This window comes from Dama dama, chromosome 16 (assembly GCF_033118175.1).
Source record: "Dama dama isolate Ldn47 chromosome 16, ASM3311817v1, whole genome shotgun sequence".
NCBI classification, from domain to species: domain Eukaryota; kingdom Metazoa; phylum Chordata; class Mammalia; order Artiodactyla; family Cervidae; genus Dama; species Dama dama.
In genome coordinates, this window is record NC_083696.1 from 24,906,995 (window position 1) to 24,923,911 (window position 16,917).

At 42.3% G+C, this 16,917-nt stretch overlaps 1 protein-coding gene across 1 annotated transcript in view; it reads right to left on the reverse strand.

Annotated features, from left to right (window-relative positions):
• Positions 1 to 3,159, reverse strand: part of AUH (AU RNA binding methylglutaconyl-CoA hydratase) — a 188,455-nt gene extending 185,296 nt beyond the window's left edge. The window contains exon 1 of the mRNA XM_061163581.1: positions 2,853 to 3,159. Coding sequence (XP_061019564.1) covers positions 2,853 to 3,114 — 262 coding nt within the window. The 5' untranslated portion in view covers positions 3,115 to 3,159. The remainder of the gene's footprint in view (positions 1 to 2,852) is intronic.
• Positions 3,160 to 16,917: the final 13,758 nt, after the last annotated feature.

A 16,917-nucleotide genomic window follows, 5' to 3' on the forward strand; every position in this document is an offset into this window, starting at 1 on the left:
AGCAGGAAAAGGTAAGGCTTAGGTGCAGCAGAAAGGAGATGAATGATCTGTTAATATCTGTAGGTGTGAGAGCTTGCAGACATTAGAGACCACTGCTGCTGCTAAGTCACTTCAGTCGTGTCCGACTCTGCGCGACCCCATAGACGGCAGCCCACCAGGCTCCCCCGTCCCTGGGATTCTCCAGGCAAGAATACTGGAGTGGGCTGCCATTTCCTTCTCCGATGCATGAAAGTGAAAAGTGGAAGTGAAGTCGCTCAGTCGTGTCCCACTCTTCGTGACCCCAAGGACTGCAGCCTACCAGGCTCCTCTGCCCATGGAATTTTCCAGGCAAGAGTACTGGAGTGGGTTGCCATTGCCTTCTCCGTTAGAGACCACTAGAGGTTTCTAAATGAACAGAGATGCAATTCTTGCTTGGCCTTGAAAAAATAACTCCAGCACCAAGGCAAAGAAAGAACTGGGAAGGAGAATGACTAGAGACCTATAAAAGAGGCCACTGCAGGAAACCAGGAAGAGACCTTTGTAAACCATAACCAGTACCACTGCCCTAAACGCTCAGTAGGCTGGACAACAATGCAAGAAACGACGACTCAAGAAAGCTGGTGTCTAACTGAGCTTCTGCAATAAATTACAAACATGGAACTCAGAAAACCTATGAGAGCTGATATATTCTGCACTTACCTACCTCCAGTAGCCTAACAAGGCCGACAGGGCAGAGAGCAGTTTGGGGCTCCTCTGACCCCTAGCAGAGTCATCATACTGCCTGCAGACCACTGAGAGGACAAAATTTTGGACTCGCCTCTAATGAGACGCAAAGACACCACGGAGATTCCTTCACTTCCATCAGCCTTACCAGGATGTTTTTCTTTGCACTGCTTATTGCTGGTTTGACAGTAAAGCAAAGCATATATAATGTTAGACAAAACTAAGTTGTCACCTGGTCAATCCTGAAAGGAAGCGGATCAATTTTCTTTAAAAACTGTATTTACTTATAGCTGATTTTTACATTTCAAGTGACTGAAAACATTCTGAATTTATACTCTGATTTCTTTCCCTTCATCCAGTTGAAACCTAACTGAAGGACTTCTCAGAAATTTTATGCAAATTAATTTTCAGTGTGCATTATTTAGGTTAAAAAATACAGAATATGGTGCATATTACTAGCTGTACCTGCAATGCTTTTGTATCTAATGTACTGTTGGTACACCTGATGGAACTGAAATCCTGACAAGACTAAGCTTACCCCAAAGATGGGAGGATTCACGGCTCTAGGCACTCCAGTGCTAATCTACTTTCCAATTGAATTTCTCAGTATTCTGCCTGTCATGCCATACTACAACCACACTTGCCCTATGTCATTTCCCCAGAACACCATACATGCCTTTAACCATGCTCTTCTGTCAGGAATAATAAATAAATGAAATAACTCATCAAATACTTCAGAGCACCCTCGAAAGCTAGCTTGATACTTAGTGGGCAATTAATATCACACTCCCATCTAGTCTCCACAGCAGCCATACAGAGTCTGTATTACTTTTTCTCTATTACACATAAGAAAGTTGAAGCACAGAGAAGTCTGCCTCAGTAATGTCAAATTCCATTGCAAGGAATGCCTTGGACAGCATATACATCTGGCAAAATCCTAACTTGACCCTCAGAACCTCCCCTCTGGAATCTTCCAATCTCACCGAATATAGCTGATCATATGCCTATTTCGGGTATTACAACCTTTTGCTCTCATCAAGCCTTTAAAGTTAGCATAATTTTTTTAATCACCAGTATCTTTCTCGATATACTAGGAGCTTCAAGGTATCAATCATGACTTAACTGGTTTTGCACTTCTGCTTAACAGATTATAGGTGCTCAATAACTGCATGTCAAAATTCAGAGACTACCCTTCTGGCACACTGCTATTTCCACCTTTCATGATCCATTTAGCTTCTCCCAACAAGGCAAGTGAAAGGAGCTGGGCTTTAACAGCATTCCTAGGACTGGCACACACCCTGGATCATAACCCTTCCTCCCACTGTACTATTTTGCTAAAGCATCTGTCTCCTTCCACTAAAGGAGCTCAAGGGCAACATCAATACCATCCCCAAGTGTGTCTCCTCCAGGGTTAGCAAAGGAACTGGAAAACCAAGAAAATACTCAAAATTGTCTAACTGTGAAGTGAAATAGTCCACAAAACTATCCTTCTAAGATAAAATGAACAAAGGAAAAAATTTTTTTCCAGATGAACAGCTTTAAATTGACGAATACTCTAATAAAGCGCACTTTCACTGAAGCTTCTAAAACTCTCCCCTACATAGCTGAGTTAACCGAAACCAGTTACAGAGCAAGAACGAAATTTGGAAGCAAATATCATTCACCCGGTTTATTAACCTTGGCTCATCTAGAGATGAAAGCGTAAGCTGCATTTCTGTCTTTGGCGCCAAGGGCCTCTTTTGCAGGTAAGCTGCTCCGTAGTACATCTTTAGGCATGTGCTTAGTTGCTTAGTCGTGTCCGATTCTTTTCCACCCCAGGGACTGTAGCCCGCCAGGCTCCCCTGTCCATGGAATTCTCCAGGCAAGAACACTGGAGTGGGTTGCCATGCCCTCCTCCAGGGGATCTTCCCAACCCAGGGATCGAACCCAGAGATCGAACCAGGTCTCCCGCATTGCGGGCAGATTCTTTACCAGCTAAGCCACCAGGGAAACCCTCTTTAGGCAGGGAAAGCACTAAAAGCTGCAAAGCGTGAGTGGGGGAAGGGAGGACACCCCTCCTCGAGCCTCTCCGTAGACACTGACGTCAGCCCGAACACGCGACCTTGAGACCCTTTCCTAAGGCCCACGGTCACCCGGGTCACACCCCTCACCTCGGTTCTCCTCCTCCAGGTACCGCACCCGCAGCTCGTCCTCAGTCTTAACCTCTGCGCTGTAGCCCCTCTGCCAGGCCGCTCCCCCGGCCGCGGGCGTCCAGCCCCGGGCCCATATCGTTGAGTCGACCCGCGACCACGTCCAGGAACCGGACAGCCTCCACCTGGGGCCTAGCCGCGCACAGCAAGCGGCCACCAAGCGGGCACGGCCGGCCTGCAAGGTGCCCAAGGCCCCAGGTGCCGCAGCAGCCGCCACCGCCATGTTGTCTGTTTACGGCGTGGGCCCGCAGCTGCTGCCCCGCCCCCGTCGCGCGCTGGCCAGCCCCACGCACGCCGCAGGGCACGCCCAGGCCCCGCCCCCGGATCTCCCCGCCCAGCCACGCCCCCGGGGTCTCCTTCTGCTGACAGGCTCAGACCGGGAATCCTCGCCCCGCCCAGCACCGATGACGGAACTTTCCACACGCTCAGGCCTCCCTTGTCTGACACGAGGTGTACTAGCTTGTCCACTCAAGGCAGCGGGAAAGTAACTCTCCAAGGCTGTGGAATATTCTTAGGGAAACAAGAATTCCTGGGCGAGAGCCCCTCCCTGCACTCTCTGGGGTCCTGAGTTAGCTGCAAAGGTAAACCGAAATGTTTGGTCTCAGGTTTGGCTGACAGGGTAAAGTTAGGCTGACAGGCTAGAAGCACTGCCTGAGACTCCGGTTTTCTCACGCATGTTGAGTCTTGATATTGTTGTTTAATCGCTAAGTCATGTCCGACTCTTTGCGACCCCGTGAACTGTAGCCCACAGGCTCCTCTGTCAATGGGATTTCCCAGGCGAGAGTACTGGAGTGGGTTGCCACTCCCTTCTTCAGGAGATCTTCCCCATCCAAGCATCAGACCTGCGTCTCCTACATTGGTAAAGTTCTTTACCACTGAGCCTCCAGGAAAGCCCCGTGAGAGTCGTGGGTTATCAGTTAAACGTGCCTGTAAACATAGGTGATTAGTACCATAGGGAGTTCAGGAAGGGCATGAAAACAGCCAATAGTAACAAGGGTTCTCGGCCCACTAACTCAGGCAGGTCTGGACCTTTCCCAGAGTCCAGTCGTAATCTGGCGCCACCATTTTAACAAAGAGGCTCAGCCCAACCTTTTGCAGAGGTGGGATTTAGAGCACAGAGGCCTTTTCCTCAACCAGAAAGGCAGAATATCAACTTAAAATGTAAGTGCCCATCAAAGTGGCCTTCCCAGGTGGCACAGTGGTAAAGAATCCACCTGCCAATGCAAGAAATGGAAGAGACTTGAGTTCGATCCGTAGGTCAGGAAGATCCCCTGGAGCAGAAAATGGCAACCCTCTCCAGTATTCTTGTCCAAAAAACTCCATGGACAGAGGAGCCTGGCGAGATACAGTCCATGGCGTGGCAGAGTCAGACATGACTGAAGTGACTTAGCACGCACGCCTCCAATGTTAGACCCTCAGCTTTATGCAAAGCAAAAAGATAAAGCTAACTGGGTTCCATTTTTGTGTCTGCTGTGAGAATGTCACTGAGGGCATCTTTTACTCTATCTTCTGTAAAGTAACACTTTTGCAATCTCTTGAAGTTGAATACAAGGAAAAACTGCTTCCTCTGGTATCTTTCCCCTTTTTTTATAATCATGTTCACTTCTGCTGAGAAACTCAGAATTGAATTTACGGCTCAACTACTACAATACTTGTAATTATTTACTGTTTAAATGATTTACTGTATAATATTTATCAAATATTAATTTTGATATTATTTAATCAATAACTAATTAAATATCTATTTACTGTTCTTTGACATTAGTTGCTAATTGTTTTGATATCTTTATGTTGGTTTATCAATAGATTGTAAACTCAAGTAAAGGAGTTACAGAATGCCTGACACACTACTATTTGAAATAATTCAATTTCAGAAAATACTTGTGATTGATCAGGACAACTGCAGAAGGCTGATCATAGATTGTTTGTGTTATATTAGAAATCAGAGTAGGGACCTCCCTGGTGGCACAGTGGATAAGAATCCGTCTGCTAATGCAGGGGACACAGGTTCGATCCCTGGACTGGGAAGACTCCACAGGGACTGGAGCAACTAAAGCTGGGGGCTACAACCACTGAGCCTGTGCTTTAGGGCCCGTGAGCCACAACTACTGGAGCCTGCCCACGCTAGAGCACACCCGCCTCAACTACTGAGCCCATGTGCTGCAACTACTGAGCTTGCATGCTGCAACTACTGAAGCCCCTGCTCCTAAAGTTAGTGCTCCACAAAAAGAGAAGCCACTGCAATGAGAAGCTCAAGCACATCAATGAGAAATAGCCTCTGCTCACTGCAACTAGCAAAAACCCACGCAAAGTAATGAAGACCCAGCACAGCCTAAATAAATAAATAAAATTTAAAAAGAAATCCGAGTTATGGATGGCCTATGGCTTTGACGAGCACAGAACCAATTGAGAAAATACCATTTGGGAACACTTGCTTCTTCCCTAAATGTTGTGACTCTGGTCCTTACTGAAAGGAGTCATGGAGATATCCCCATTTGTAAAGAAAATTGATTCTTAAAAATTAATGCAAATAACAAATATCACCATGAGAGTGACAACCTGTCAGGGGTGACAACTAATACATTGTTGTTGCTATTTAGTCACTAAGTTGTGTACCACTCTTTTGTGACCCCATGGACTGTAGCCCTCCAGGCTCCTCTGTCCAGGGGATTTCCCAGGCAAGAATACTGGAGTGGGTTGACATTTCTTTCTCCAGGAGATCTTCCTGACCCAGGGATCAAACCTGTGTCTCCCACACCGGCAGGCGAATTCTTTACCACTGAACTGCCAGGGAATCCCCAGACAATTGATATAGTATTGCCAAATATCAGGTCAGACAGACATGACTTTGGATCCTATCTCCACATTGCTTTGCTTTGAAACACTCAGGTGTTATTTAAATAATCCATGCTTCCATTTCTTCGTTTGCAGTATAGCTAGTATGATACCTGTTTCATCTCACAAATTCTTTTACTTCAATTTCTTCATCTATAGAGTGGGAAGGATTATGTCCATTTTATAGGATTAATAACATAAGTATGTGTGGAAGTTAATAAAAGGAAATCTCAACTAAAATCAGTCTGAAAGGCCTATGGAGGGAGCTCTCACACCCTACCATTCATTGTCAATTACCCCAAAAAGGAAGAGGACACTTATCCCAACAGGAAGCTAATCAGTTACTTACCCCAGGAAGTAATTTGCACTCACAAACAGGAAGTACAACTACTTTACTACCCCAGGGGAGGAAGAATAAATTCCTTCTTGCCCAACAAGTCAAGCCAATGGAAAACACCACAGCTCAGCCAGTAAGGAGCCAGCATCACCTCAACTTTTACTGTCCTGCAATGAAATTTTATTTTTTCTTTGCTAATAATGTCTTTTCCTTGTCCTGCCGTCTTTACTATAAAAACCTTCTTTGCTGTGTAACCTCTCCAAGTAGCTCTTTGTTTTCCAGATGAGATGTTGTCCAATTCATGAATCATTTTATAAAGCAAATTAGATCTTCAAATTTACTCAGTTAAATTTTTTTTTTTTTTTAAATAGATCATATCCATTTATTAGGATTGATGGGATAAGTATGTAAAGCTCTTGACAGGGAAGTGGGATCATAATAGATAAAGTTAGCCACCATTTATCAGCCTCTTTTTTTTTTTGTCCATTCCAGATTTTAGATATGTTATTTAATGTCCAGAAAGCTTCCAAGTTGGTATTATTATTCCATTTTGCAGATGAGGACACTGAGATTAAGTTACTTACCAAACTTTATGGCTAATAAGTCATGAAGCTGGAATTGGAACCCTGATATATATAACCTCAGTCCCCATCTTCTTAATCACTGTTTTATACAGCCTATTAATAATGTTAAGGTGTCCATTAAAATTTAATTTCTTTTGGTTCCTTCTACTCTTCAGAAAAAGATGTACTCTGGGAATGATGAATGTCAGTTGGAAGAGAAAGGTAAGGCTAGTGTTGCTACATTCTGTTAACACTACAATTACTGCCCTTGTGCGCTTAGTCACCCTGTTGTGTCTGACTGTGACCCTATGGATTCCAGGTTCCTCTGGACAAGGGGTTTTCCAGGCAAGAATACTGGAGTGGGTTGCCATTTCCTCCTCCGGGAATTACTATTATTGGTTTACAGCATTTGTGAACTTGCCACTAGGTAGCTGTCATCTAACAGTCCTTTTTATTCCTCCACATCCTGACATTTTTCTAATGCTTACTTCTTTGTTCAGTTGCTAAGTGTCCAACTCTTTGCAACCTTATGGACTACAACACACCAGGCTTCTCTGTCGTTCAGTATTTCCTGGAGTTTGCTCAAACTCATGTCCACTGAGTTGGTGATGCCATCCAGATATCTCAAACTCTGTTACCCCCTTCTCCTCCTGCCCTCAACCTTCCCAGAATCAAGGTCTAAGCATCATTTCTTCAGCACTCAGCCTTCTTTATGGTCCACCTCTCACATCCGTACATGACTCCCAGAAAAACCATATCTTTGACCGTATCAACCTTTGTTGGCAAAGTGATTCTCTGCTTTTTAATATTCAGTCTAGGCTTGTCATAGATTTTCTTCAAAGAAGCAAGTGTCTTTTAATTTCATGGCTGCAGTCACCATTCATAGTAATTTTGGAACCCGAGAAAATAAAATCTGTCACCATTTCCACTTTTTCCCCATCTATTTGCCATGAAGGGATGGAATCAGATTCTATGGTCTTAGATTTTTGAATGTTGAGTTTTAAGAAAGCTTCTTCACACTCCTCTTTCACTTTCATCAAGAGGCTCTTTAGTTCCTCTTCACTTTCTGTCATTAAAATAGTATCATCGCCGTATCTGACGTCATTGATATTCCTCCCAGCAATCTTGATTCTAGCTTGTGATTCATCCAGCCCAGAATTTTGCATGCTGTACTCTGCATAGAAGTTAAATAAGCAGGGTGACAATATACACCCTTGATGTACTCCTTTCCCAATTTTGAACCAGTCCATTGTTTCATGTCCAGCTCTAACTGTTGCTTCTTGATCTGCATACAGGTTTCTCAGAAGAAATCATCTGGTATTCGCATCTCTTTAAGAATTTTCCACAGTTTGTTTTGATCCACACAGTCAAAGGTTTTAGCATAGTCAATGAAGCAGAAGATGTTTTTCTGGAATTCCCTTGCTTTTTCTATGATCCAACAAATGCTGTCAATTTGATGTTTGATTCCTCTGCCTTTTTAAAATTCAGCTTGTACATCTGGAAGTTTTCAGTTCACATACTGTTGAAACCTAGCTTGAAGAATTTTGAGCATTACTTTGCTGGTATGTGAAATGAGTGCAATTGTACGGTAGTTTGAATATCCTTTGGCATTGCCCTTCTTTGAGACTGGAATGAAAACTGACCTTTTCCAGTCCTATGGCCACTGCTAAATTAACTCAAGAAAGAAAGAAAGAAAGCAAAGCTGCTCAATCGTGTCCGACTCTTTGCAACCCCATGGACTGTGGCCTGCCGGGCTCCTCCGTCCTTGGGATTTTCTAGGCAAGAATACTGGAGTGGGTTGCCATTTCCTTCTCCAGGGAATCGTCCCAACCCAGGGATCAAACCCAGGTCTCCCACGTTGCAGGCAGACACTTTACCACCTGAGCCAAAGCATATAATAAATATCCATGAATATTGGATATTTATTGGTATAAATTAATGATTAAATAAATGGGAGAGAAGAGGCATATCTCCCAAGCAAAAGAGTTTCAAATAATCTGTGTAGACACTCTGCCCTCAAGGAGGGAGTGCATTACTCTCCATTACTTAATGCTGGCTGCATGCAGTAACTTATTCCAAAGAGTACAGTGTATAAAGAGGAATAGAAAGACTAATTTTACAGTGGGAAAATCTGACAGACCCCACCACAGCCAAGAGATTAAGGTTAAAATCAATAGCAGTAAGCCATATTGACAGAATTAATATGTACCTTTGATATGGTGTAATGAGAATGGCATCTTCCCTCCATGGTCTTCCTCCCAAAACCCATAACCACATACTAATTGTGATTTAAAATGTCAGACAAATCCCAATTAAGGGACTTTCTGCAAAATACCTAACCAATACCTAAAACTATCAAAACAATCAAAAATGAGTCTGAGAAACTGTCGCAGCCAAGAGGAACCTAAGGAGACATGATGACTAAATGGAATATGGAATCCTGGATGGATCCTGCAACAGAAAATGGACATTAGGTAAAAATTAAGGGAATCCAGATAAAGTATAGCATTTACTTGACAATAACATGTCAATATAGGTTCATTGGTTGAAGCAAATGTACCATACTAAAGTAGGATGTTAATAACAGGAGAAACTTGGAGTAGGGTATACAGGAACTATCTGTTCTATTATCAACTTTTCTGTAAGTCTAAAACTGTTGTAACATTTTTTAAATTACTAAGACAAAATAAAAGATAGATGCCACAGTCCACCTGGACCCTAATTCAAAACCAATAAGTCTGTGCTGCTCTGAACTAAGCTGGAAGTCTACCCTGGTCACTTGGTCTTGGACACTTCTGGAATACCTCCATGCCTCTCACCCAGCCTTCTCCTCTAAGCCACCTGTTTGTCTTTCCCTGCCCCTTGGATCCTTTGACGTTCCCTCCCTGCATCATGTTCTCCCAGACAGACCCAGGGAAAGCTTAAATGTTGCCGTCCCCACTAGACAATAAATCTCTGCTTGGCTGTTAGCATGTCTAGGATGAGAATTGGCATACAACTGTAAGATTTGAAGGCCAATCCCATTACTCTTTACCTCTCTTAGCCCTCAAAGTTATAGTGTCTCTCTCTTACCTCTCAGTCAGGTAGAAAGAGCTTCTGCTCTGTTGGAGTGTAACTGGAAATCTGTGGTTTAGCCCATTCTCTTCAGGTCTTGGGGTTCTTCTGCTTTGTTCCTTAGACTCTTTCCCAGAAGGTAAGAATTTGATTCTGTCCTCTACATCTGTAAAGGAGTCAGCATGTGTGTGTTCAGTCACTTCGGTTGTGTCCGACTCTTTGCTCCCCTGTCCATGGAATTCTCCAGGCAAGAACACGGGAGTGGGTAGCCATTCCCTTCTCCAGGAGATCTTCCAGACCGAGGAATGGAACCAGGATCTCCCACTTGCAGGCAGATTCTTCCCCACCAGGAAGCCCAAAGGAGTCTAAAGAGGGTTTATTAGTCAAATTGGATTGCTATAGCAAATACCACAAACTGGGCTAGAAGTTCAATATCAAAGTGTCCAGAGATTTGGTCTCTTGTGAATCCTCTCTCCTTGGTTTGCAGATGGTCACCTTATAGCTATGTCCACCTCTCCTCTGTATGTGTGCTTACTTCATGTCTCTGCCTCTTCTTCTGTTAAGTCCTATAGAATTAGTGCCCCACCTTTTTGATGTTACTCATCTTCATTACCTCTCTAAGGGCCATATATCCAAATACAGTTTCTTTAGAGGTTAGGTCTTCAACATATGAATTTGAGGAGACACGACTGAGTCTATGGCAGAGACTCCCCTTCTTCAGTTCCCTGTAACCAGCTCTGCTGATCTACATCCACCTACCCCAGCTCCACAGCAGCCTTCTTATTTTAAGCTGAAAATATTTGAGATTTGACAGATGTAAAAAGGAGCTTTCTCAGAGCTTCCTTTATCTGACTCAGCAGGAGCTTCTGAGAAATGAGGCTGTCATAAATCTCATCTTGGAAGCGGGTCTACTCCCAGGAGAGAAATCAAAATAAACTAAACTTACTGTAAATCCCTTCTTTGGGAAGTTTCACAGCCATGAAGAAGAAAGAAAGACCACTCCACTCACACCTGCTGAAACAAACATTATCACAGATGTTCTTATCTTCAGTTTGGTTTTCTTAAAACCCATTTGTCTTGCCTAATGAAACCTTTTTGTTCTCATACAAGTCCGCTCCCATTCTCCTTCTAAGTTAGGTCTAAAGCCTCTAACTTTAACCATATAGGAAGTTAACTACTTCTTTGGTTAGTTCCTGTATAAATATACATAGAAAAAACATCCTTTTTTCTCCTATTGATCTCTTTTGCCAGTTTAATTTGCAGGCCCCAGCCACTGAAGTAAGACTATAAAGGGAAGTTTCTCATCTTAAACATCGGGGTGACCTTTCTACATTTATTTATGGCTCTACTGTGTCTTCATTGCTATATATGGGCATCTCATTGTGGGGGCTTCTCTTTTTGTGGAGCTTGGCTTCAGAGTGAGCAGGCTACAGTAGCTGTAGCATGGGGATCAGTAGTTGTGGTGCATGGGCTAAGTTGCTCCAAGCACGTGAAATCTTCCTTGACCAGGGATTGAACCCATATCCCTTGTGTTAGCAGGCAGATTCTTAACCACAGGGAAGTCCCGATCTGGGTGCTCTTGAGGTCAGCCTTCATTGTTTATATTTTCTCCTGTGCAACATTTCTCAGAGCATGGTTTGCAGGCTCCTGAGGTTCCCAAGATGCTTTCTGGGGAGTTGAAAAGTTAAAACTATTTTACTAATAATACTAGTGTGTTATTTGCCTGTTTCAATATGCCGACATTTGCAATGATTGTACAAAAGCCGCTGTCAGTAAAACTCCTGACGTTTTAGAATGAATCAAGCTGTACTAGTGGCTAGTTATTTAAGAATTTCCTGGATGAAGCCAAATGAAACTATTACTTTCTTCAAATCTCAACTTTTAAATACAGATCTTTTAAATATTCTCTAACAAGATGTGAATCATGCATAAACCACTTTTGCTGCATAAAAAAGCAGATTTAAAAAGTACTTGGTGACTTGTTGAGCTGTGAGCAGAACTAGCTGATTCTTTCATGAAATACCATTTTTAACTTAAACAACAATGAGTAGCCACATTGGTAATTCAGAGTTCAGTATTTGGTAGACATTTTTTAAAAAGTGAATGAGAGTTTGTCACTTCAGGGAAATTGACAATATTTATTACCTGCAATATAATTTGAAATTTCAGTGAAAATTGGAATTTTAAAAAATTTATAACTATCATGATGAGCATAAGAGTTTCTTGGTATTTAAAGACTTGCCTGATGAGATCAGTAATGATATTAATGACTGTGATTTTTAATATTGAACAATGAAATAAGTCAACATTTAAAAGTTCTACATGACTTAATGAACCAGTATTTCATAAATGACCAAAGCTAGTGTTGTAAACTCATGCATGAATTAAAGGTACAATATAAAACAATGGATTTTAATATAATAGAATATGAAATTTACCAGTTTCAGATTCCACGTGGCAACAAATCTTTAAGAAACTACTATTTCTCAAATTTTGGTACAGTGTTAAAGAAGAATATCCACAATTATCTGTGAAGGCTATTAAAATATTTCTACCTCTCCAACTATTTGAGGCCAGATTACCTTCTTAATGTAAACCAACCCAAAACATTGCAATAGGTTGTATGCATAAGCAAACATGAGAATCTTGCTATTTTTCTATCATCAGACATCAAAGATTTGAAAAAATGTAAATAATGCCACTCATTAATTGCTTTTATTTTGCCAAATAGTTATTTTTTATGAAAACATATTATTTATATTGACATGTACTGTATTTATTTTTACTATTTTAAAATAGCTGGACTAAAACAGGGAGGAGCCAAGATGGCGGAGGAGTAGGACGGGGAGACCACTTTCTCTCCTACAATTTCATCAAAAGAATAACTGAACGCAGAGCAAACTGCACAAAACAACTTCTGATCGCTAGCTGAGGTCATCAGGCGCCCAGAAAAGCAGCCCATTGTCTTCGAGGGGAGGTAGGACAAAATATAAAAGATAAAAAGTGAGACAAAAGAGCTAAGGACGGAGATCCGTCCCGGGAAGGGAGTCTTAGGCGGCATTGCTTGGGGTAGGATCCGGGCCTGAGTACCCTGAGGACAATCGGAGGGAGCTTCTGTGAGTTGCCAACTTGAACTGTGGGAGACGGAAAGAGAGAGAGAAAATTAACCGGCCCGAACACACTGCCGGCCGTTTGCAGAACAAAGGGACCGAGAAAGTCCAGAGAAGAGCTCGCAGGCTGCGGACCGGCCCAGCCCCGCCGGAGGCAGGAGGCAGCGGGGAGGGGAAGGTCGCAGCGAGACACAGGGCGCAGGCACCCGACCGGCGCGGGTGGGGACTGGGGATGGGGACGCGGAGGGCAGAAGGCGCACGCACCTGACTGGCGCCAGCGGAAACTGAGACTGGGTCCGCGGAAGGGAGTGGGCGCGCCACACCTGGGGAGAGTGCGCCCATCAAGCCCCTCGCTGCCTGGACCGCTCTGACGGGGAAGACACAGAGAGCAGGAGCAGCTTTTCGTTCCGCGCTTTTGTGGAACACCCGAGGGCTGGAACCTCGCGCAGCGCGGGGCGCGCTCCATATACAGCATCCGGGAGCCTGAGGAGCGCAGACGGAGAAAGCAGCATCAGCCCCTCCCAGCAGCGCCAGCCCCTCCCGGCAGAGCGACAGAATTAGCTACTGAATAAGAGTCCACCTCCGCCCGCCTGTGTCAGGGCGGAAATGAGGCTCTGAAGGGACCGGCAAACAGAAGCCAAATAAACAAAGGGAACCGCTTCAGAAGGGACTGGTGCAACAGATTAAAATCCCTGTAGAAAACACCGACTACACCGGAAGGGGCCTGTAGATATCAAGAAGTGTAAGCTGGAACGAGGAGCTATCTGAAACTGAGCCGAACCCACACTGACCGCAACAGCTCCAGAGAAATTCCTAGATATATTTTTACTTTTTTTTTTTTTTTTAAGTAAGAAAAAAAAAAAATTTTTTTATTTTTTCTTTTTTATTTTTTCTCTTTTATTTTCCTTTAAAATTCCCTATTACTCCCCCATTACTCCTTAACTTTCATTTTCATAGATTTTTACGATTTTTTTAATTAGGGGAAAAAATTTTTTTTCTTTCTTTTTTTTTCTTTTCTTTTTTTTTTCTTTTTTCTTCTTTTTTTTCTTTCCTTTTTCTCTTCTATTTTCTATTTTTCTTTTTCTCTTATTTCTTTTAAAGTCCTCTAGTACTCCGCTACTACTCCTTAATTTTCATTTTCAATACACTATAACCTTACAAAAAAAAAAAAAAAAGAAGAGAAGCCCTATTTTTAAACCAAAGATTATTCTCTCCCAATCTTGACTCTCTGTTTTCTACCTCAGAACACCTCTATTTCCTCCTTTCCCCTTCTCTTCCCAATCCAATTCTGTGAATCTTTGTAGGTGTCTGGGCTACGGAGAACACTCTGGGAACAGACAGCTGCGTAGCTCTGTCTCTCTCCTCTTGAGTCCCCCTTTTGCTCCTCCTGCTCATCTCTATCTCCCTCCTCCCTCTCCTCTTCTTCATGTAACTCTGTGAACCTCTCTGGGTGTCCCTAATGGCGGAGAATCTTTTCGCCATTCACCTAGAAGTTTTCTTATCAGTGCTGTATAGTTGGAGAAGTCCTGAGACTACAGGAAGAATAAAACTGAAATCCAGAGGCAGGAGACTTATGCCCAAAACCTGAGAACACCAGAAAACTCCTGACTACATGGAACTTTAAGTAATAAGTGACCGTCCAAAAGCCTCCACACCTACACTGAAACCAACCAACACCCAAGAGCCAATAAGTTTTAGAGCAAGACATACCATGCAAATTTTCCAGCAACGCAGGAACATAGCCCTGAACGCCAACATACAGGCTGCCCAAGGTCACACCTAACACATAGACCCATCTCAAAACTCATTACTGGGCACTCCATTGCTCTCCAAAGAAAAGAAATCGAGTTCCACGCACCAGAACATTGACGCAAGCTTCCCTAACCAGGAAACCTTGACAAGCCAATCGTCTAACCCCACCCACTGGGTAAATCCTCCACAGTAAAAAGGAACCACAGACCTCCAGAATACAGAAAGCCCACTCCAGACACAGCAATCTAAACAAGATGAAGAGGCAAAGAAATACCCAACAGGTAAAGGAACATGAAAAATGCCCACCAAGTCAAACAAAAGAGGAGGAGATAGGGAATCTACCTGAAAAAGAATTTAGAATAATGATAATAAAAATGATCCAAAATCTTGAAAACAAAATGGAGTTACAGATAAATAGCCTGGAGACAAAGATTGAAAAGATACAAGAAATGTTTAATAAAGACCTAGAAGAAATAAAAAATAGTCAATTAAAAATGAATAATGCAATGAATGAGATCAAAAACACTTTGGAGGGAACCAAGAGTAGAATAATGGAGGCAGAAGATAGGATAAGTGAGGTAGAAGATAAAATGGTGGAAATAAATGAAGCAGAGAGGAAAAAAGGAAAAAGGGTCAAAAGAAATGAGGACAACCTCAGGGACCTCTGGGACAATGTGAAACGCCCCAACATTCAAATCATAGGAGTCCCAGAAGAAGAAGACAAAAAGAAAGGCCATGAGAAAATACTCAAGGAGATAATAGCTGAAAACTTCCCTAAAATGGGGAAGGAAATAGCCACCCAAGTCCAAGAAACCCAGAGAGTCCCAAACAGGATAAACCCAAGGCAAAACACCCCAAGACACATATTAATCAAATTAACAAAGATCAAACACAAAGAACAAATATTAAAAGCAGCAAGGGAGAAACAACAAATAACACACAAAGGGATTCCCATAAGGATAACAGCTGATCTATCAATAGGAACCCTCCAGGCCAGAAGGGAATGGCAGGACGTACTGAAAGTAATGAAAGAGAATAACCTACAACCTAGATTACTGTATCCAGCAAGGATCTCATTCAGATATGAAGGAGAATTCAAAAGCTTTACAGATAAGCAAAAGCTGAGAGAATTCAGCACCACCAAACCAGCTCTTCAACAAATGCTAAAGGATATTCTTTAGACAGGAAATGCAGAAAGGTTGTATAAACGTGAACCCAAAACAACAAAGTAAATGGCAACAGGACCACACCTATCAATAATTACCTTAAATGTAAATGGGTTGAATGCCCCAACCAAAAGACAAAGATTGGCTGAATGGATACAAAAACAAGACCCCTATATATGCTGTCTACAAGAGACCCACCTCAAAACAACAGACACATACAGACTAAAAGTGAAGGGCTGGAAAAAAATATTTCATGCAAACGGAGACCAAAAGAAAGCAGGAGTCACAATACTCATATCAGATAAAATAGACTTTCAAATAAAGGATGTGAAAAGAGACAAAGAAGGACACTACATAATGATCAAAGGATCAATCCAAGAAGAAGATATAACAATTATAAATATATATGCACCCAACATAGGAGCACCGCAATATGTACGGCAAACACTAACGAGTATGAAAGAGGAAATTAATAGTAACACAATAATAGTGGGAGACTTTAATACCCCACTCACAACTATGGATAGATCAACTAAACAGAAAATTAACAAGGAAACACAAACCTTAAATGACACAATGGACCAGCTAGACCTAATTGATATCTATAGGACATTTCACCCCAAAACAATCAACTTCACCTTTTTCTCAAGTGCACACGGAACCTTCTCCAGAATAGATCACATCCTGGGCCATAAATCTGGTCTTGGAAAATTCAAAAAAATTGAAATCATTCCAGTCATCTTTTCTGACCACAGTGCAGTAAGATTAGATCTCAATTACAGGAAAAAAATTGTTAAAAATTCAAACATATGGAGGCTAAATAACACGCTTCTGAATAACCAAAAAATCATAGAAGAAATCAAAATATGTATAGAAATGAATGAAAATGAAAACACAACAACCCAAAACCTATGGGACACTGTAAAAGCAGTGCTAAGGGGAAGGTTCATAGCATTACAGGCTTACATCAAGAAACAAGAAAAAAGCCAAATAAATAAGCTAACTCTACACCTAAAGCAATTAGAGAAGGAAGAAATGAAGAACCCCAGGGTTAGCAGAAGGAAAGAAATCTTAAAAATCAGGGCAGAAATAAATGCAATAGAAACTAAAGAGACCATAGCAAAAATCAACAAAGCTAAAAGCTGGTTTTTTGAAAAAATAAACAAAATTGACAAACCATTAGCAAGACTCATTAAGAAACAAAGAGAG